Source organism: Cordyceps fumosorosea, assembly GCF_001636725.1.
Source record: "Cordyceps fumosorosea ARSEF 2679 chromosome Unknown scaffold_27, whole genome shotgun sequence".
NCBI lineage: Eukaryota > Fungi > Ascomycota > Sordariomycetes > Hypocreales > Cordycipitaceae > Cordyceps > Cordyceps fumosorosea.
The window spans coordinates 95,117-115,152 of record NW_017387327.1 but is presented as its reverse complement, the minus strand read 5'-3'; the positions used below and the strand labels follow the sequence as shown (position 1 = coordinate 115,152).

The following is a 20,036-nucleotide window of genomic DNA, read 5'->3' as shown; positions in this document are numbered from 1 at the left end:
AGGGTACATCGATCGCTATAACCTAGGTAGCAGGTAGTTACAATCGCGCGACCAACCTTCTCTCCCGGCCGACAATCAAACCCGCTCTCTTTGTCTCTATCTCTTCCCCCCTCCCTTCCCCTTCCCTCTCCCCTCCACCTCAGCCGCGCCTCTCCTCTCAGTGCTTCCCCTTCTCTCTCGAAGCCATCCCCCCTCCAAGAATCCGCCTCGTCGCAGCCAAATGACTGGGCCGGCATCGCCAAGCACAGAAGGCCCGACCTTTGCGCCGCCCTCGCTGCCACCCGGCTGGATCGCTCAGTGGGATTCCTCCAGCAAAAAGTACTACTACGTCCAGCTCGCTACCGGCGTCTCCCAGTGGGAGATTCCCACCGAAGCCGCCAAAACCGGCAGCACGCCCGCGCAGCACGAGGATCACCCCTACGGCGTCCCGCCACCCGAGATTATCACGCACCCGGACGGCTCCCAGACGGTCAAGCACGCCGACGGGCGCATGGAACCCATCATGGCCGACGGTAGCAGAGGTATTGGCGACGGTCCTTCGGGAGACCGTGGCTTCGGCGTAAGAACAATCCCCTCCCCTCTTCAATGGCGCTGTCTGCTGCGGCAGACGATCTGGCCGAGCTTTGCGCTAACCTAGTATTCTCGTCGTGCTTCTAGTCCATCGCGATGAATGCTCTTCTCGGCGGCAAACAAAGCAGCGGTGGTGGCGGCAGCTCGGCCCTCGGCAGCCTCGCGAACCAATTCCTCGGCGGAAGCAGCGGCGGTGGCGGCAAGAACTCGTCCGGCATAGGTGGCAAGCTCGTCGGCCAGCTCGCGTCCAACCTCTTCTCGCCCTCAGACAAGCCCGAGGCGCCGTCAAACTACCACGGCGGCCAAACCCAGAACGCGTCGACCCACCAACAGGGTGGCCTCGCCGGTGCCGTCATGGGCGGCGTGGCTAGCATGTTTGGCGGCCAGCAGGGCTCCAGCAACCAGGTATGTCGCCCCTCCGCCCTCACTCTGTCGCCTTACCGTGGTTTGAGTTGTAGGCGCTGACTGACGGACGTCCTCATAGAACTTTGGATACTCCAACACCGGCACCGGAGGCACCTACTCCTCCAGCAGCCCCGCGCCGACCTACACCCCGCCCGGCTCGAACCACAGCGTCCCCAGCAATACCAACCACGGCTCGGGCGGCGGCTCTAACCACGGCAGCCAGACGACACACGGGAGCGCCTCCCAGAGCCAGTCCTTCTCGGAGAAGCCGTCACACCAGTCAAGCCAGTACAGCGACAACAGCTACTCGCAGCAGCCGCCCTCCAGCTACGGCAACCAGTCGCATCATAGCAGCCAGCACAGCTACGGCGGTGGCGGCGGCGACCAGTCCAACTATTCGAGCAAACCGAGCTATAACCAGTCGCCCTCGCACGGTGGCGACCACTCAAACTACCCGAGCCAGGCAGGCTACAACCAGCCGTCTCACGGCAGCCAAGGACACAACTACAGCGGCTCCCACGGGGGTCAGCACCAAGGGGGGCAGCAGTACGGCGGCGGTCAGCAACACGGTGGCGGATATCACTCCAATAACCAGTACGGCAGCGGCCAGGGCCAGTACGGCGGTGGTGGCAACGGTGGTTATCAAGGCCAAGGCCAGGGTTACGGCGGCAGCCGTTACTAGAAGGACTGAAGTGGCCGACAGCTACTTCTCATAAAACCCATGATGAACTATTTCGGCGGCGGTCTGCCACAGTCCTGGCCACGTACAATGTTTCTTGGCCCGTAGCTGCTTCTTGGTGTCCCAGTATTATGCATGAGGGCGAGGAATACGGCGCTTTGGGTGGGGGACGTTTGGATGAATGAATTATGACGTGCGTCTAATGGCATGCGCTTTCTCTTTAATTGAGGCTCGTACGATACTCAGAATATCATGTTGATAAGATCAAAATGACATGAAAATACTTTCTAGTACTTTGTTTTATTTTTCTCATTTTTTTATACATTTCTTTGCTTTAGAAGCTATACAATTCTACAATGTGTATCAGTGGCACAAAATTCTTTTCCATTCAGGAGAACGCGACAGAGTTCGTAAACCATGACAATAGGACTAGTAGCAGAAATCAAGTTAATGTGAAATCAAAAACGCCTGACATCCAACCTGCAATTAGTCTCTCTTCTTCGATACGCGCCGCCCGCTCGTGGCAATGGCCGTCATGCGGTCCGCGATCCATCTCGCGAGGAAAAAGGTCGCCACGGCGACGAGCACCACGTACGCGGCCGTCAGCACCAGGGACTCCGGTACGGCGTTGAGGAGGTACGGGTCGAGGATCAGGTCCACGAGCACGGGCGGCGGGTCGCGCATGAGCTCCTCGTGGTGCGAGAAGTAGTCGGCGGCGGCGTGGACCTGCAGCAGCAGGAGCGACGCCCTTCGCTCCCGCGCGTTGGCTGCGCTGGAGCTCCGACGGTGGACTTGAGGGGCCTGGTCCTCGGCAGCGGCGGGCTGGCGCGCGGAGGAGTAGTCGGCGAGGGACAGCATGAGGTCGGGCGTGTCCCAGACCGTGTCGAGCTCATACACGTTCATGGTGAACGCCGTGGGCTCCTATTGTACAGTTAGCTAAGTCCGTATATATGCGTTGTGCGTTGTTTGTTGGTGATTTTTGCGATGCAGTGCTTGGTTGGGACTCTGCAGGTGCCCGTGTTGGTGACATACAATGGCAGCCCAGCAAACGCGCAGCTCATATCGCTGGCCGGGTGTGAGGTTGTCGATGAGGTACCAGCTCGCGTGGCCGCGAGGCTTCCCTTTTAGCTCCAGATCCGAGTCATCATGGAAGATCCGAGTGAGATTTCTGCGGATGGACAGGTTCTCGGGGCCGAGGACGTCGAGGTTGAGGTCGGCCAGGGATGGCGAAGCTAAAGGGTAGGTGACGGGCTCCGGGCCCGTGAAGATGATTTTGTCAGCATTGGCGGCGACGTGAACTGCAAACACGGCCAGCGTAAGCAGAACCGCGGATATTCTTTGAGTATTCATAGTGGCGAGATCTACTAGTTAATTCCGTATTGTTGGATTGATATCCGGATAACACTCCTGCTTATTATCTGTCTTGCAGCCTCAAAAAGTGGCGCTGGCTTCTGTTACAGAGCTGTGGTTCGGTTGTGGCAAGAGCTTGATGCTGTGGCGCAGATGCTCATTTTGGGCGTTGACCAGAGCGACAAGTACATGTACATGAAAAAAGGCGCGGAATTGTGTGGGCGGATTAGGTACCTCGCAGTGACACGCGACGCGTTGACGGAAAAACAAAATAACAGTTTGTGCGAGGAAATCATCCTGGGCCGATAAGTGGGTGCCCCCGGGGGAACTCCCGAGATAGGTGGGCTCGGGCCAGCAGCTTGCCAGCATGCAGGCGACAGATCCCCTGCTGCAGAAGAGGAGGTGTGTGGGAAGATGAGCAAGGTCAGAGAAAAAAAAGGTGAAGATTTGATGAAGGTTATTCAGCAGACCATGACTTTCGACGATGTGGCTCTCGTTGCTGGTCGGTGGTGACTAGAGGCCCCCTTTATGCCAATGTGGCAGCAAGGAAACGGAGGAGGGGTAGCTTTGTTTAGCTTGATACATATACCAGATGAAGAGAGCATCTGCACCGACAACTGATATGGTAACGTCGTTTTGCATCGTGATCATAGCTGCGTTGACATTGATGGGCTTGACTTCTTGCATGTAAGCGTATCCGTAGCTGCAAATTTGCTTGTGCTGGACCCTGGACATGCCTTGTTTGGAGCGGTGAGGACCCGGCGGTGGTGGTTATCGTGCAGAGTGATGAGAACGCGCTTGCCTGGGCAAGTCAACAAATGAACAACGCGGAGGACAACAGAGGTACCTGCAGCAGGTTCAGGAGTTAGCCAAATCTTACAGTGACTGAATGACCGGAATGTAGAGCAATGTACAGTGACGAACAGCAGACAAGGCCGCATTTACTGCAACCTTGGGCCACTAAAAGCCAGTTGCCCAAAACGCTAAAACCACCAAACCAACTGTCTCGCCCCAGCCAACCAGAAGCTCCCTCGCCCAAATTTGGCCCCCCTCCAGCCTCTGGTCGTCCCCTCTGCCCCCTGTCGCACCCAATTTCCCCCACCTGCTAGGGGAGGTCCTTTCCCTCTGGCTCACCACCCCAGCAACTCAACTGGATACCTGCAAAAGCCTTCTCCCAGCAAGATTTCACCACTCGAACGGAACCCGCCAGACCCTCTCTTCCACGACTCTAGCTCTGCTTCTCCGTTGCTTGCCCAGATTCCTCTCCTTCTCTCCTCCCCATCCACTCTTCGAATCCATTTTCCACCTCTCAAACAACAAATCCATCGCCATGCGTGAGGTTATCAGTATCAACGGTATGCTGCCCGGCCCCCTTCGAAATTTACCCCTCCTCTGCCCGCGCACCGCAAAGGCCAACGCGTTTTTGCTCACCGCCGCCAAATCATCCGCCCCCTCCCGACCGATACTGTCCTGCACGCTTATGGTGATGGTGATACTGACAATGGTGATGTTTAGTCGGCCAGGCTGGTTGCCAGATTGCCAATTCCTGCTGGGAGGTATGTTCACGCTCGTCCCCTATTCCTCCCTTTGCTTTGTAAACACGGCCGCTAACTCCTATTCACAGCTCTACTGCCTCGAGCACGGCATCCAGGTAATTTCGATCCGATCTTGACATGGCATACCATATCGGCAATGCCGTCACAAAATAATCAATGCTAACTTTCGACCTAAACAGCCCGATGGTTACCTCACTGAGGAGCGCAAGGCTCAGGATCCCGACCAGGGCTTCAGCACCTTCTTCTCCGAGACTGGTACGCTAACCTTGCTCTGTCGCGCCGACGGTCCTCGTGCCGTTGACGATGATGTTTTTCTTTTTACTAAATACTAATGTCGCTATGTAGGCCAGGGCAAATACGTTCCCCGTACCATCTACTGCGATCTTGAGCCCAATGTCGTCGACGAAGTCCGCACCGGTGCTTACCGCAACCTTTTCCACCCCGAGATGATGATCACCGGCAAGGAGGATGCCTCCAACAACTACGCTCGTGGCCACTACACTGTTGGCAAGGAGCTCATTGACGGCGTTCTCGACAAGATCCGCCGTGTCGCCGATAACTGTGTTGGTCTTCAGGGCTTCCTCGTCTTCCACTCCTTCGGCGGTGGTACTGGTTCCGGTTTCGGTGCTCTCCTGATGGAGCGTCTTTCCGTCGACTACGGCAAGAAGAGCAAGCTTGAGTTCTGCGTCTACCCTGCTCCCCAGACTGCCACCTCCGTTGTTGAGCCCTACAACTCGATCCTCACCACCCACACCACGCTCGAGCACTCTGACTGCTCCTTCATGGTCGACAACGAGGCCATCTACGACATCTGCCGTCGCAACCTCGGTCTCGAGCGTCCTGACTATATCAACCTGAACCGTCTCATTGCTCAGGGTAAGCCATGCGATACATCCCTGTCCCAAATGTGATTTCCATACTAACAATAAATCAGTCGTTTCTTCCATCACTGCCTCGCTCCGTTTCGATGGTTCTCTCAACGTCGATCTCAACGAGTTCCAGACCAACCTGGTTCCCTACCCCAGAATTCACTTCCCTCTGGTTGCCTACGCTCCCGTCATCTCTGCCAACAAGGCTGCCCACGAGGCCAACTCCGTCCAGGAGATGACCATGTCTTGCTTCGAGCCCAACAACCAGATGGTCAAGTGCGACCCCCGCAACGGCAAGTACATGGCCACCTGTCTGCTGTACCGTGGTGATGTCGTCCCCAACGATGCCCACGCCGCCGTTACCAGCCTCAAGGCCAAGCGCACCATTCAGTTTGTCGACTGGTGCCCCACTGGCTTCAAGATTGGTATCTGCTACCAGGCTCCCCAGAACGTCCCCAACGGCGATCTGGCCAAGGTCAACCGTGCTGTGTAAGCTTTTCCAATTTGCATACTATTTTGACGCCACTAACATTCAATAGCTGCATGCTTTCCAACACGACCTCCATCGCCGAGGCCTGGTCCTCGCTCTCCGTCAAGTTCGATCTCATGCACTCCAAGCGTGCTTTCGTTCACTGGTATGTTGGTGAGGGTATGGAGGAAGGCGAGTTCTCCGAGGCCCGTGAGGATCTTGCTGCTCTGGAGCGTGATTACGAGGAGGTTGCTGCCGACTCTACTGGTGAGGATGAGGGTGAGATTGAGTATTAATCGGGTCAAGACGTCATATACTGCTTGGGGGGATTAATTTCTTTCAAGGCAGCTTTGCCCACTCTCTACACCCCAGGGGGTGTAGTTACGTTATAAGTTCCATAAACACAAACATTTTTAATGTCAAATTCCCCTGTAAATTGAGGCTGTTATTTCAGATTGTGCATTTGAATGTAATGCTGGTATGCACTGGTGTTCGCGCTGGCAAAAGGCCGCTGGTTGCCGCGCTGATGGATCAATCTGGGGCCGATGGTACGCGCGCCACACCGCGGGGGATCTAGCTCCATCCCCCATCACTCAACTTGCTCCCTCACACGACCTTGGCCACTTTCGATTCGCATCGCATACCTCACGCAAAATGTCTCTTTTACGGTCGGCTCTCTGCAGGGCCTGCAGAAGAACCCAATTCCAAGCCCAGCGTGCCTTCGCTACAGCCAGTGCCTCGGCCCGTGACAACCGGGTCAAGCTGGTGGAGGTCGGACCTCGAGACGGTCTCCAGAATGAGAAGAAGACGATTCCCTTAGCCACCAAGATTGAATTGATCGAAAGGTTGGCACGAACTGGTCTAGATACCATCGAAGCCGGTTCTTTTGTCTCTCCCAAATGGGTTCCTCAGGTATGTCACAATGCCCTTGGCCGCGCCGCGTCAAGTCGGTCTGTTTGCTGACACTACCCTTCCAGATGGCCAATTCCAGCGAGATCCTCGAGCACCTACTTCATCAAAAGATTCACTCCCCCTTACCGATCTCATACGCCTTCCTGGCACCCAATACCAAGGGCCTGCAAAACGCCGCCGCGCTGCTCAAGCAGCACCAAGGCGCCTTCACGACGCAGGCGAACCCGGCGGCGCCCGGCGACAAGACACCCAAGCCGGGCGTTGAGATGGCTGTGTTCGCGGCGGCGACAGAGAGCTTCACGCAGAAGAACCTCAACTGCGACATCCAGACGTCGCTGGAGCGGTTCAAGGCGGTGATCCAGGACAGCAAGGCGCTGGGGCTGCGGGTGCGCGCGTACATCTCGGTGGTGCTGGGGTGTCCGTTCGAGGGCTTCGACGTGGACCCGCGCAAGGTGGCCGAGATCGCGACGGACCTGCTCGAATCCGGGGCGGACGAGATCTCGCTGGGGGACACGACGGGCATGGGCACGGCGCCGCGGACAAGCAACCTGCTCAAGTGCATGGCGGCGGCGGGGATCCGGACCGAGGACGTGGCGATGCACTTCCACGACACGTACGGGCAGGCGCTGGTCAACACGGCGGTGTCGCTGGAGCACGGGGTGCGCACGTTCGACAGCAGCGTCGGCGGGCTCGGCGGCTGCCCGTACAGCCCCGGCGCGACGGGCAACGTGGCGACGGAGAACATGGTGTACTTTATGGAGACGCTGGGCATGGACACGGGCGTGGACCTTGATGCCGTCGCGGACATTGGCGCGTGGATCACGGGCGAGCTGGGCAAGGCCAACGACTCGAGCGTCGGAAAGGCGGTGCTGGGCGCGCGCGCCAGGCAGGCGGCCAATGCGGCCAAGGGGGAGTAAGGCAGCTCGGGGGCATGGCGTATGGGAAAGCTGGGAGAGTTGGAGCGCTGTATAGTAGCTTTGCTGGCGTTGGGAGGATACAGAGGAGAGTCGTGAGCTTGCAGTTGCTCTTTTACATGTTGTTCAATATCGAGGATTCGAGTTTTCTTTATTTTGACCGCTGAATGAAGAGACGGCGAGTTTCCAAGCTGCTGTGATTGTACTCAGTCTTTCATCTGAGTTTTGGCGGGCGTATTAGTTTCTACGCCATTTTTATAACAGCAGGCTTACACCATAGGTAGGAAGTACTCGAGAAGCCCCGCGCCGAAGTGCAAATTGGTCGTGAAAGTTATCTTTAAATGGCCGTTAAACTTTTTTAATTCTGTACTGTAACTGAGAGACATGGGGTTTTTACACATGATGGTGAAAGTATAAGCTTACGGCCCGTGGCTCCAGGTAGCATACCTTCTAGCCACCATGACCGGAATAATTCAAAAAAGAAATACGACGCACGTAGGGATCCATTAGAATCAACATGACACTCTTTAACAATTTTCCATGCAATCCCCATGATGCAAAATGCTTCGCCTGTTCGGTCTCATAGCCTGGAGTCATGTGACGTCGTTGCAATGATAGCTGCCTCTCCACGCCCGTGGGCCAAGCCGACCCAGAGCGGGCTCCACCAAAGGCGTAACCAAGCTCAACCTCCTCCAACCTCGCCTTGTCTTCCAGCTCCGGGCTCCCTCGACAATCGCCATCTGCACTTGCCCTATCGTCCGTGACTGCGATTCCAGCACCGGCACTCCGACAGCAGGACGAAACATCCCAACCTCAACCTCCCCCTACCGCCATTCGACGAGGCCGCGCCGGCTGCCTCTTCATCTCCCCCCCCACCCTACGAGCGTTTTCGTCAACGACGCACTACATCCACCATGTCGGACCCGCGCGAGTCGTCGTCCTACTCCATTGTCCCGAGAATTCGGTACAACACCATTGGCAGCATCAACGGCCCTCTGGTCATCCTTGACAATGTATGATGCTCTTCTCCCGCCGGCCGGAGCCGTTGCATTGGCGGCGAGCAACGTCGTGGCTTTTTTGGGTTTCGGACGCTAACGGCTTGCAGGTTAAACTGCCCAAGTTCAACGAAATCGTCACCTTGACGCTCCCCGATGGAACGGAGCGCTCTGGCCAGGTTTTGGAAGCTCGAGGTACGCAGAAGCGGCTATTTCATTGCTTCTAGACTTGACTAACTAGGTACAGGTGACCGAGCTGTTGTTCAGGTACGAAGGATTGCGTCATACGAGCCATCCCGCACCTGTTGCTAACAATTGACGGATAGGTTTTCGAGGGCACTTCGGGCATCGACGTGAAGAAGGTATGCGGCCAATACACTCTTAGTTATGTGCCACAGACACTAACGGCGGCAACAGACCAAAGTCGAATTCACTGGCGAGAGCTTGAAGCTCGGTGTCTCCGAGGACATGTTGGGCCGCATCTTTGACGGTTCCGGCCGCGCCATTGACAAGGGCCCCAAGGTTCTTGCCGAGGACTACCTCGACATCAACGGTAGCCCCATCAACCCATACTCTCGTGTATGATTCAGACGACCCCGACCGATTGAGCACCGGAATGCTGACTGGTAGCAGGAATACCCCGAGGAGATGATCTCCACTGGTATCTCGGCCATTGATACCATGAACTCGATTGCTCGTGGTCAAAAGATCCCCATTTTCTCCGCCTCCGGTCTTCCTCACAACGAAATCGCTGCCCAGATTTGCAGACAGGCTGGTCTGGTCCAGAAGAAGGGCATCACGAACAAGGGTGTCCACGATGGCCATGAGGACAACTTCTCCATTGTCTTTGGTGCCATGGGTGTCAACCTGGAAACCGCCCGTTTCTTCACCCGCGATTTTGAGCAAAACGGCAGTCTGGAAAAGACTACGCTGTTCCTTAACCTTGCCAACGATCCTACGTACGCGAACACGGCTGAACTGCTGTTGACTACTCTGCTAACATATATCATAGTATCGAACGTATTATTACTCCTCGTCTTGCCCTGACAACTGCCGAATACTACGCCTACCAGCTCGAGAAGCACGTCCTCGTCATTCTTACCGATCTCTCTGCCTACTGTGATGCGCTTCGTGAAGTCTCTGCGGCAAGAGAAGAAGTCCCCGGTCGTCGTGGTTACCCGGGTTACATGTACACTGATTTGTCGACGATTTACGAGCGTGCTGGCCGTGTCGCCGGCCGTAACGGTTCGATTACTCAGATTCCTATTCTGACGCTGCCCAACGATGACATTACCCACCCTATTCCCGATTTGACTGGCTACATTACGGAGGGTCAGATCTTTGTTGACAGAGCCCTGGATAACCGCGGTATCTACCCTCCGATCAACGTGCTGCCCTCGCTGTCCCGTCTGATGAAGTCTGCCATTGGCGAGGGCATGACTCGCAAGGACCACGGCGATGTGTCCAACCAGTTGTATGCCAAGTATGCGATTGGTCGTGACGCGGCAGCGATGAAGGCGGTCGTTGGTGAGGAGGCTCTTTCGGCGGAGGACAAACTGTCGCTGGAGTTCTTGGACAAGTTTGAGCGCCAGTTCATCAGCCAAGGACAATACGAGTCTCGATCGATTTACGAGTCTCTGGACCTTGCGTGGAGCCTGCTGCGCATCTTCCCCAAGGATCTGTTGAACCGTATCCCGGCCAAGATTCTCAATGAGTACTACCAGCGTGCGCACAAGGATGCCAAAGCCAAGGGGAAGGCGCGGGCCGAGTCTGAGCAACAACAAGAGGAGGGCAACCTAATTGATGCTTAGATGGACCGTGTAATGTAGCGAAGGAAGTATAGAGCCTGAGATGGACATAGGAGGCCGAGGAGGGGCAATCCGGGGCTGCGTGACTGGGAGCGATTCGGTTCAGACACCAAGTGGCGCTGCGCTCGTATCTGCATGAGGCTGTTTGGCACAGTACGACAGATTGTGGCCTAGTTGTCGCGGGCGAGGATCCCATGTACGAAGCCGACACTTTTGTTTTTTTAATGTCATTGATATTCTACAGTCGAATAGAACCCGAAATTGAACTGTACAGTGCAGGTGCAGCGTGTTCAGCTTGTGACTGGACGGCTTCTAGATGTGAGAAGAAGCATGGGAGTTGGTCTAGTTACACCAAGGGCGCATTGTTCGATTTGTGCTCCGCTACTAACTAGTTGCTTTTGTGTTGGCCACAATGGATACAAGCTGACCTGCAGGGTAAACCGTTTCTGCGACGTGTGCGAACCAAGATGGGTGCAAGGTTGCAGGTACCTAATAAGTATTGAGGTAAGTCGGGATTTCGGGAGTTGAAGGTTGGGTGTGCCTGCAACAAGGCGGGCGGGGAAACAACGGGCGGGAAGTGGGTGAGGGGTGGGAAAGGGCCAAGCACCAAGCTACCTATGTACGTATGTATGTTGGCATTGTCTTTCATCTTTTTCAGACGAAATAAGTTGGTACTGGCAAGTTGTTGTCAGTTTGATCGCCCCCCTCCCCTCTCAGTGGCTTGTCGGGAAACAATTTGGTGAGCGGGGGTGGCGGCGCCGCTCGTCTGTTGCTCGGCGATTCTATTCCCAGCCGATCCAAGGCAAGCCACTGGAGATGGACGGCAAATCAATGAGAGTTCTCGCTGTTGACTTTTCTGGGGAAGAACGGGCGATGGGCGGGTGACGGCCTGTTTTTTAGCGGCGGACGGTCGGGTGACATGACGGCGATGTGCAGTGGCTGGGAACAAACAGATGGAAGGTTCTTTTGGGTGAATCGATGATGAATATACTGACCATGGCATTTTCTGTGAATTAAATTCGGAGGACAAGAGCTCTGTTCGGGCAGATAGGTGCTCATGTTGTCGTGACGCTTGGAGGTTGCAGGTACCTACCTACATACATGCATAGGTATGTAGGCAGACAACCAGCCTGAGTATCAGCAAACACGGTAAACCGGCGAATGTTTATTAGTGCTACTTGTTCTTCGTTGCTTATGCAGTAGGTATCATTGCACCAACTGGCAACCCCGGATCGTCATGCCGATTATGCCTCTTTCTTTTACTCGTGGGTCGCAACAACAAACAGAACTGGTCAATGTAGCTCTTTACCACTTCAAGCCTTGGGGTCAGGTGTGTTAGCTCCTTCACCCCTCCTCCTTCACCCCAATGTTTCTCCCTGTCATGCATGTATTTGCGCCGGAACAACAAAACAAACGACTGAGAGAAAAAGGCCCGGTCCAACGTCGCTAGCTGCAGAGCGCTGACGGCGATCCAGCCTTCTTTCGCTCTCTAGCCGGACCCGAGGTTGGGGTAGCTTCGTTTCTTGCTCGAGTTGGGGCTGGCTGGCGGCAGCTTTGTCCGTGATTTGCGCGACGCATGCCAGTCAGTGCAAGTCAATCGGTCGGTGGTTAAATCCCACACCCTCCCATCTTCCCCGGCCTGATGTCTCTTTCCCTTGTCTCTGTCTCTGATTGTCTGTCATCTACCTCTCTTGTTCCCATTCTCCATGATAGAGTTCTTGACTGAATCTCTACTCCTTACTGCCACTATCACCGTCACCGCATAGACGGCAGACGTACACCACCCCCATCATGAGAATCGCGTCTCACCTCGCAGCCCTCGCAGCAACCGCCGCGCTGCCCTGGCTCGCCTCGGCCGTGACCAGCGCCAACTCGACATCATCCGGCCCGGACAAGGACGGCAAGTACTGGATTGAGGGCGACGGGCTGCGCGCCGCCTTCATCCCCTACGGCGCGTCCGTGTCCAACATCCTGATCAAGGACCGTCGCGGCGTGGAGCGCGACATCGTCGCCGGCTGGGACAACGCCACCTACTACACCGAGGACAAGCTACACCCACACTTTGGCGGCGTCCCCGGCCGCTACGCCAACCGCATCAAGAACAGCTCCTTCGTCCTCGACGGCCACACCTACCACATCCTGCCCAACGAAAACCCGACGCCGGGCCACCCGGACGGCGTCGACACCCTGCACGGCGGGCCCGACGGCTGGGACTGGCGCAACTTCACCGTCGTATCCCACACGCGCAACAGCGTCACCTTTATGATCCTCGACCCGGACGGCAAGGAAGGTTTCCCGGGCGAGGTCATCTCGTACATCACCTACACCCTGCAGGGCATGGACTGGCACATCAAGATGATCGGCCTGGCCACGACCAAGCGCACGCCCATCATGTTGAGCAGCCATACGTATTGGAACCTCGACGGCTTCGCCAACGACGAGACTGACACGGCCCTTAACCACACCCTGCACCTGCCCTACAGCGGCCAGCGCGTCGCCGTTGACAACATCCTCATTCCCACCGGCGAGTTCTGGGCCAACAAGAACGGCTCCGTCAACGACTTCTGGAGCCAGCCCAGGCAGATTGGCCACGCCATGGGCGAACCGGACCTCGTCAACAACTGCGGCTTCAACTGCACCGGATACGGTGAGTTTCCATTTCGCTGGCAGTTATGGCAAGAGCTAACAGAATAAATCTCAGACAACTGCTTCCTCGTAAATCGTGACCATCTCGGTCCTTTTGACTGGCGCACCGAGGGCCCCGTCGCCCGCCTCGCCTCTCCCTGGTCCGGCATCGGCATCGATGTCTACACCGACCAGCAGGCCTTCCAGGTCTACAGCTGTAACGGGATGGACGGCACCGTCGCCCTAAAGCAGACACAGGGCAGCGATAAGTTTGCCCGCACCATTTCCAAGTACGGCTGCGTCGTCATGGAGGTCCAGGACTACATTGATGGCATCAACAACCCGGAGTGGATGCGCGACAGCCGCCAAGTCTTTGGGCCCGGCGACGACCCTTACGTCCTCCAGGCCACCTACAAATTCAAGGTCGACAAGGACTAGGTAGCTGACCGAGTCAAGTGTGGTTGGAGATTGGTCTGTGGTTGGCACTGGTGGACGGGTGAGGCTACTTGATGGTACATAGCGTCGCCGTTACTAGCTGCATGGGCGATCGAAATGAGTTATGAATATAAATACTCGTTGGCTATGAATAGTTAATATGAAATACCAATTCACATAATTTTTCATTATTCTTCTATGATAACCAGCCCTTGCGCTGTTGGGACCGCTGTTGCGCCGTTTTCATTCTCGGGGTTAACCTTTTTTTTTTTCAATTCAGCAAGAAGTACAAAAACAATGAAACCCTGCAAAATAGAAGAAGAGATATTTGTAGACCTCCTTCTCTCAGTTCGTTTACGGTCCGTCGATGTTGAAGCTTTACCTACTTTCACAGTGGCAAGACCCGCTCCACCAAAAGTTGGACGACGCCGCCCAATCCCATTGGCGCAAAATGTAAACCACCACTTTACTCACCTCATTGCACCGGACAAAAAACTCGAGCTCGACAGCAACCAGCCGCAAAATTTGCAGAAAATCTCGCATGAGAATAGAAAAGGGACGTTTCAAACATAAGCAATATACTCCAGCGGTATGGAGGACGACAGGGCACAGGTCGACCTCGGCCTGGCCGCAGATATAGAAGAGTCTCAAATGCTTCAGGCAGAGACAAGACAGGATACTACGTCACAGCTCAACGACCAGGAACCGGCCGTCAAGCAACCTAAGAAGCGCTTCGTGGGAAGAAGAGCGGCTGCTGAAGCTGCTGCTAAGAATGGCGTGCAAGGGACTGCGGGAGAGAGCGGTGCTCTGCAGAGTGAGTGTTTTCCTCCCACTTGTTGAATGAGACGACGGCCAATAACTGACACCCCGCACCACAGCTGCCAAACCCAGGCGCGCACCAAGACTGCTGAACCGCGTGCCGCCAGAAATCTCTGAGAACCCCAAGCTAAAGGAGGCCATCGCGCTGCTGCCCGCCAACTACAGCTTCGAGATCCCCAAGACGATCCACCGCATCCAGACGTCCGGCGCCAAGAAGGTGGCCCTGCAGATGCCCGAGGGCCTGCTGCTCTTCGCCACCACCATCTCGGACATCCTCACTCAGTTTTGCCCGGGCATCGAGACGCTCATCATGGGCGACGTGACATACGGCGCGTGCTGCATCGACGACTACACGGCGCGCGCTCTCGGCTGCGACCTGCTCGTGCACTACGCCCACAGCTGCCTCATCCCCGTCGACGTAACTAAGATCAAGACGCTCTACGTCTTCGTCGACATCAGCATCGACACGGCGCACCTGCTGGCCTCGCTCGAGCGCAACTTCGCCGCCGGCCGGACGCTCGCGCTCGTCGGCACCATCCAGTTCAACGCCACCATCCACGGCGTGCGCGGCAGCCTCGAGGCCGCCGGCTTCCGCGTCGTGGTGCCGCAGATCGCGCCGCTCAGCCGCGGCGAGATCCTCGGGTGCACGTCGCCGCAGCTGCGCGACGACGACGGCATCGACGCCATCCTCTACCTCGGCGACGGCCGCTTCCACCTCGAGAGCATCATGATCCACAACCCGAGCATCCCCGCGTACCGCTACGACCCGTACTCGCGCAAGCTGACGCGCGAGACGTACGGCCACGACGAGATGCAGTCGGTGCGCCGCGCGGCCATCCGCACGGCCCGCCGCGCCCGCCGCTGGGGGCTCATCCTCGGCTCGCTCGGCCGCCAGGGCAACCCGCACACGATGGCGCTCGTCGAGGCCCAGCTGCGCGCCCGCGGCATCCCCTGGGTCAACCTTCTGCTCAGCGAGATCTTCCCGGGCAAGCTCGCCGCCATGGCCGACGTCGAGTGCTGGGTCCAGGTCGCGTGCCCGCGCCTCAGCATCGACTGGGGTTACGCGTTCGCCCGCCCGCTGCTGACCCCGTACGAGGCCCTCGTCGCCCTCGGCGTCACGGAGGACTGGTCGGAGAATAGCAATGGTGAGGGAGGAGGGGGGGGTGGTGGTGTATACCCGATGGACTATTACGGCAAGGACGGCCTGGGCCGGGCAAAGCCGCTGGAGGCGGCTCCGGCGGCGCCGTAACCCAGCGTGGGAAAGGGATAAAAAGACGTAAAATTCATAAACCAAAATATAAAAATTTCAAATTTCCAAGTCGGTCCATGTAGCAAGTAGATCTTTCAGCTTCACCATGAATTCGGTAAGCACAGAGCAGATCAGCCATTGTGAGGCAAGGCTGAGAGGCGCTAGCTGACGAGTGAGTCAACGTCGACAAACAGCATCTCACCTTGTCTTGAAGTACCACCAGCTTCATAACTCTACATCTTGTCTCTCATCTCCTTAGGCGACACGAAAAAAAAGTGCAGATGTTTATCGAAACCCAATAATATTGAACCATATCGAAGAAGAATCGTCATCAGTACAACTTATCCACATCTTCCACCGCCATAAACTCTGGTCATCAAGTTGAGTGCTGTCAGACCACGATGGAACTGGCCCAAGCATTTGCCGTCAAGGCCGGCCTCAGCAACCTGCAGCCCTTGGCCGCCGGCCTCGAATTCGACGTCTACAAGGCGACGTCGCGCGCCCACGGCGCCGTCGTCCTCCGCGTGCCCAAGTCCAAGGTCTTCCAAAACGCAAACGACCCCAACGTCGACGCCCGCGCCCTCGTCCGCCAAGAAGTCACCATAGTCGAGCTGCTCCTCGTCACAGCGACGTCCGTACCCGTGCCTCGATGCCACGGCTACTACGAGATCGACGGCCACCCGGCCATGGTCAGCGAGTACATGCCTGGCGACGACGACGACGACGACGACGACGACGACAGCGTGTCGGCCGATGTTGTCGACGTGGCTCTGGGCCGCGTGGCCGCGCTGATCCATGCGACGCAGGTCCCGGCTGACTGGCCCGTTGCACTCGTGGCTATGGAGGGCTGCCGCGCCAGCGAAGAGTTACCGACGCTGTTCGTGCGGCGCATGCGGCGCCGCTTCGAGGTTCTCGGTGGCCTGGTGCCGCAGACGCGGGACTGGGCCCCCGACGAGGCGACCCTGCGCGCGGTCGCGGAGCCGCTGCTGCTGCTGCGCGGGCGGCCGGCCGCGCTGCTGCACATGGACCTGCGGCGCGCCAACGTGCGGGTGGCGCGCGCGGCGGGTGACCGGGGCGTTCTCGATGTGTCAGCCGTGTTCGACTGGACCAACGCGCTCCTCGGGCCGCCCGTCGTGGACGTGTACCGCAGCCTCGAGTGGGGGGCGCGCGGCGCGCCGTTCCTGGCTGGGTACGAGAGCGTCCGCGGGGCGCCGCTTGAGGAGGTGTCACCGCGCGAGGAGGCTTTCCTGCGGCTCGACGCGGCGCTCGTGCTGGCTCTGGTGTTCGCGTCCGAGGCGCCGGACCCGGAGAAGCAGGCGGGAGCGCTGAGGCGCGTGCAGGAGTTATGCGAGGCGCTGAGAAAGTGACGAGCCGGCGCCATGACAAAGTCATGGGCCAAGAAACGGTCCCCAAGGCTAGACGTACAAAATTTGACCGCACTTGCTATACTGCGTTCTCCGTGCCCACGGGTTCCGGCCGGTTGCCGAACATGAGCTTGTACTTGATAATCTCCACCACTTCGAGGCTCTCGCCCTCCTCCTCTGCGTGAGCACCGGCGCCCGAGCTGCGCCCCGTCTCTTCCTGGCGCCGACGCACCACGGCAATGGCCCGCGGCAGCTTCCGGACCTGGCCCGTCAGCCGCTGGTGCTGGCCGACGAACATGTGCACTCGGTTCATCCACGCGCTCCCCTCCGCGTCGGGGCTGTAGTCGGGGAAGTCGATGCGCCCAATCTGCATGTTTGGTAGGGGCTGGCCGTCCTGGCCCTGCGGTAGGTTGACGGTGCCCTGCAGCTCGAGGAGGGCCAGCCCGGACGGCGTCTGGATGAGCTGCGGCAGGGGGTTCGCGCCTTCGGGTTGCCTGTCTGCGCCAGGAGGCGCGAGGCGTGCCGTGGACATGGTGGCCAATAGGTACAGGGAGAAGGAAAATCAACAATTATGAAGTTTGAGGGAATTTGAAAAAGAAAATGCGTGACCTATGTTCTTGCTCCGTGTAAGCTATATGTGCCGATCAATGCCTTGGTGATTTGGGATGAAGAAGCTCTTATTCAACGCGTGCCCACGCGGTATCTGAAAGCCCTGCCTGTTTAGGCCTGGCGCAAGGAGCGCTGTTGTGGCTCATCTTCAAATGTGGCACAGCAGTGAAGCCGCCAGCCACATACAGGCCCCATTAATTTTCCTTCGTCTCGCTACTTAGTTTGCCCCATATACCTCCAGTACTGTGAATTCTCATTGGCCCTGAGGCACCCGAACCCTAGCGACACACAAATTTTTTCCATTTCGCAAGCACCAATTTCGAGTCCACTGCCCTCCGTGTGTACCTTCCTCCCATCAAACCATATTAACGACAACTTCACTCCAGTCAGGTCAAGACAGAACTTGCACCACCACATACTGGCAAGATGAAGGTAAGGAAGCCCCCTCTCCTCGACGACGACCCTTCGATACGACTACAACCATCTCGAACAAACGATTCCATTGTCGGTTTCTTCAATGCTGGCTAGCAGCAGGAGCCTGTTGGAAATCGCGATCGCTCATTGTCCAAATGGGAATCGAATTTCGTCGGAAGCGAATGATGGGGAAAGGGCACGCCAATGCTGACTCGTCTTCTAACAGCTGAACATTTCCTACCCTGCCAACGGCAGCCAGAAGCTCATCGAGGTTGAAGATGAGCGCAAGCTCAATGCCTTCATGGAGAAGCGCGTACGTTGACACCCACGTCGAATCAGGATTTTCTCTCCGCACGGCTCTCTGTCCGCCTCGCGATCGTTTCGATTGTCTCTTGATCTATATTGCCATGGAATGGCAATCACAATTGTTCATCGACGAGACGGGCATTGCGCTCCTTGCGAAGGAAGATCCCATTCTGACCGGCACACCACCTTCTCGACCGAAATACTAACTCTGTGTAGATGGGCGTTGAGGTTGCCGGCGACTCCCTCGGCGACGAGTTCAAGGGCTACATCTTCCGCATCACCGGCGGCAACGACAAGCAGGGTTTCCCCATGAAGCAGGGTGTCATGGCCCCCAACCGTGTGCGCCTCCTGCTTGCCACCGGCCACTCGTGCTACCGCCCCCGCCGCACCGGCGAGCGCAAGCGCAAGTCGGTCCGCGGCTGCATCACCGGCATGGACCTCTCCGTCCTCGCCCTCTCCGTCGTCAAGCAGGGCGAGGCCGACATCCCCGGCCTCACCGACGTCGTCCACCCCAAGCGCCTCGGCCCCAAGCGCGCCACCAAGATCCGCCGCTTCTTCGGCCTCACCAAGGATGACGATGTATGTTGCTCGCCGCCGCCCTCCCTCTCATCATACTCGGTCATCGCCTACCCCGCTTGCTACCGGGCACGCTCGAGGCGGACAGCTGCTTGTCCTCGTCGAGCGCGCCCGGTAGGGGTAGAGTGTGAGAAGGTCAATCGGTCTTGTTTCTTGCTTTCAGCTCCCGAAGTTTGCCCCCTCGGGTGAGACGAGCATCTTGCTTCCTTCTTCTTGATTCAAATTTGGACGTTATCCTCATTCAATTCTCTCCACGGGAGGTGCAGAGGGACAAGGGAAAAATTCGATGACAAGGAAGGACAAGAAGCTTGTCTCATCCAAGGGTCTACAGCCGAAGGGCAAAAGCAGAAAGGGACCGATTCGCCAAACGAGTTCCTGTCGCAAGTTCGTATTCCCAGCATGATCACTAACCCTCCTTTCCCCTCCTAGGTCCGCAAGTACGTCATTCGCCGCGAGGTCCAGCCCAAGGGCGAGGGCAAGTCCGCCTACACCAAGGCCCCCAAGATCCAGAGACTCGTCACCCCCCAGCGTCTCCAGCACAAGCGCCACCGCGCCGCCCTCAAGCGCCGCCAGGCCGAGAAGGTCAAGGACGAGGCGGTAAGTCTGCCCAAAACAACAAAGAAGAAAAAAGGGAACCGTAACACTAACACCCCTCTCCAGAACGAGTACGCTCAGATCCTCGCCAAGCGTGTTGCCGAGGCCAAGGCGAACAAGGCCGACGCCCGCAAGCGTCGCGCCTCCTCCATGCGCAAGTAGAGAAAAAAACAGTGTTGTTTGTGCAAGTGTTTCACAAGGCGTTGGGTTCCCCCCCTTGCCCCTTGTTTTTTAAAACATCCATCTCTTTTGTAACAAAGATTTATGAAGAAGGGATTAAAGAGGACATTTTCAGCGAAACGGGAATATCTTCTTTGAAACATAAAACTAGGGAAGCTATGCGGAAAAATTAAAAATACCACCACTATACATTTGACAGACAACGTACCTTTCTTCGCGAAAATCCATGGCACATCACCCGATGAATCTATCGATAGAAACCGTATTTGAACCAAATTAATAAATTCCAAAGAGCCTGTAGTCCTCAGGCACAGTTCACCCCCGACGCGCCGGGGCAC

General features: G+C 57.0%; 10 protein-coding genes across 10 annotated transcripts; 8 read left to right on the top strand and 2 right to left on the bottom strand.

Annotated features, from left to right (window-relative positions):
• Positions 1 to 220: 220 nt before the first annotated feature.
• ISF_08159 (WW/Rsp5/WWP domain protein) lies at positions 221 to 1,657 on the top strand (the record flags this gene model as incomplete). The annotated part of the gene is made up of 3 exons (XM_018851762.1): positions 221 to 559; positions 658 to 975; positions 1,055 to 1,657. The coding sequence occupies 3 exons, from the start codon at positions 221 to 223 to the stop codon at positions 1,655 to 1,657; spliced, it is 1,260 nt and encodes a 419-aa protein (XP_018701032.1).
• Positions 1,658 to 2,140: 483 nt separating this feature from the next.
• On the bottom strand, positions 2,141 to 3,004 carry ISF_08158 (hypothetical protein; the record flags this gene model as incomplete). The annotated part of the gene is made up of 2 exons (XM_018851761.1): positions 2,141 to 2,575; positions 2,687 to 3,004. 2 exons carry the CDS (start codon positions 3,002 to 3,004, stop codon positions 2,141 to 2,143), a joined length of 753 nt encoding a protein of 250 aa, XP_018701031.1.
• A 1,330-nt stretch (positions 3,005 to 4,334) lies between these two features.
• Positions 4,335 to 6,194, top strand: ISF_08157 (alpha-tubulin; the record flags this gene model as incomplete). Its single annotated transcript, XM_018851760.1, has 7 exons — positions 4,335 to 4,359; positions 4,520 to 4,560; positions 4,629 to 4,655; positions 4,740 to 4,815; positions 4,906 to 5,436; positions 5,495 to 5,918; positions 5,969 to 6,194. 7 exons carry the CDS (start codon positions 4,335 to 4,337, stop codon positions 6,192 to 6,194), a joined length of 1,350 nt encoding a protein of 449 aa, XP_018701030.1.
• A 358-nt stretch (positions 6,195 to 6,552) lies between these two features.
• ISF_08156 (hydroxymethylglutaryl-CoA lyase) lies at positions 6,553 to 7,727 on the top strand (the record flags this gene model as incomplete). The annotated part of the gene is made up of 2 exons (XM_018851759.1): positions 6,553 to 6,810; positions 6,876 to 7,727. 2 exons carry the CDS (start codon positions 6,553 to 6,555, stop codon positions 7,725 to 7,727), a joined length of 1,110 nt encoding a protein of 369 aa, XP_018701029.1.
• A 911-nt stretch (positions 7,728 to 8,638) lies between these two features.
• Positions 8,639 to 10,530, top strand: ISF_08155 (ATPase, V1 complex, subunit B; the record flags this gene model as incomplete). Its single annotated transcript, XM_018851758.1, has 7 exons — positions 8,639 to 8,737; positions 8,830 to 8,914; positions 8,967 to 8,986; positions 9,046 to 9,081; positions 9,137 to 9,298; positions 9,353 to 9,678; positions 9,732 to 10,530. The coding sequence occupies 7 exons, from the start codon at positions 8,639 to 8,641 to the stop codon at positions 10,528 to 10,530; spliced, it is 1,527 nt and encodes a 508-aa protein (XP_018701028.1).
• Positions 10,531 to 12,318: 1,788 nt separating this feature from the next.
• Positions 12,319 to 13,590, top strand: ISF_08154 (aldose 1-epimerase; the record flags this gene model as incomplete). Its single annotated transcript, XM_018851757.1, has 2 exons — positions 12,319 to 13,174; positions 13,229 to 13,590. The coding sequence occupies 2 exons, from the start codon at positions 12,319 to 12,321 to the stop codon at positions 13,588 to 13,590; spliced, it is 1,218 nt and encodes a 405-aa protein (XP_018701027.1).
• A 588-nt stretch (positions 13,591 to 14,178) lies between these two features.
• On the top strand, positions 14,179 to 15,655 carry ISF_08153 (diphthamide biosynthesis protein 1; the record flags this gene model as incomplete). Its single annotated transcript, XM_018851756.1, has 2 exons — positions 14,179 to 14,401; positions 14,466 to 15,655. 2 exons carry the CDS (start codon positions 14,179 to 14,181, stop codon positions 15,653 to 15,655), a joined length of 1,413 nt encoding a protein of 470 aa, XP_018701026.1.
• A 401-nt stretch (positions 15,656 to 16,056) lies between these two features.
• On the top strand, positions 16,057 to 17,022 carry ISF_08152 (dihydropyrimidine dehydrogenase; the record flags this gene model as incomplete). Its single annotated transcript, XM_018851755.1, has 1 exon — positions 16,057 to 17,022. One exon carries the CDS (start codon positions 16,057 to 16,059, stop codon positions 17,020 to 17,022), a length of 966 nt encoding a protein of 321 aa, XP_018701025.1.
• A 76-nt stretch (positions 17,023 to 17,098) lies between these two features.
• On the bottom strand, positions 17,099 to 17,551 carry ISF_08151 (Chromosome transmission fidelity protein 8; the record flags this gene model as incomplete). The annotated part of the gene is made up of 1 exon (XM_018851754.1): positions 17,099 to 17,551. The coding sequence occupies one exon, from the start codon at positions 17,549 to 17,551 to the stop codon at positions 17,099 to 17,101; it is 453 nt and encodes a 150-aa protein (XP_018701024.1).
• A 503-nt stretch (positions 17,552 to 18,054) lies between these two features.
• Positions 18,055 to 19,680, top strand: ISF_08150 (Ribosomal protein S6e; the record flags this gene model as incomplete). Its single annotated transcript, XM_018851753.1, has 5 exons — positions 18,055 to 18,060; positions 18,269 to 18,355; positions 18,565 to 18,927; positions 19,354 to 19,521; positions 19,585 to 19,680. 5 exons carry the CDS (start codon positions 18,055 to 18,057, stop codon positions 19,678 to 19,680), a joined length of 720 nt encoding a protein of 239 aa, XP_018701023.1.
• Between the last annotated feature and the right edge of the window lie 356 nt (positions 19,681 to 20,036).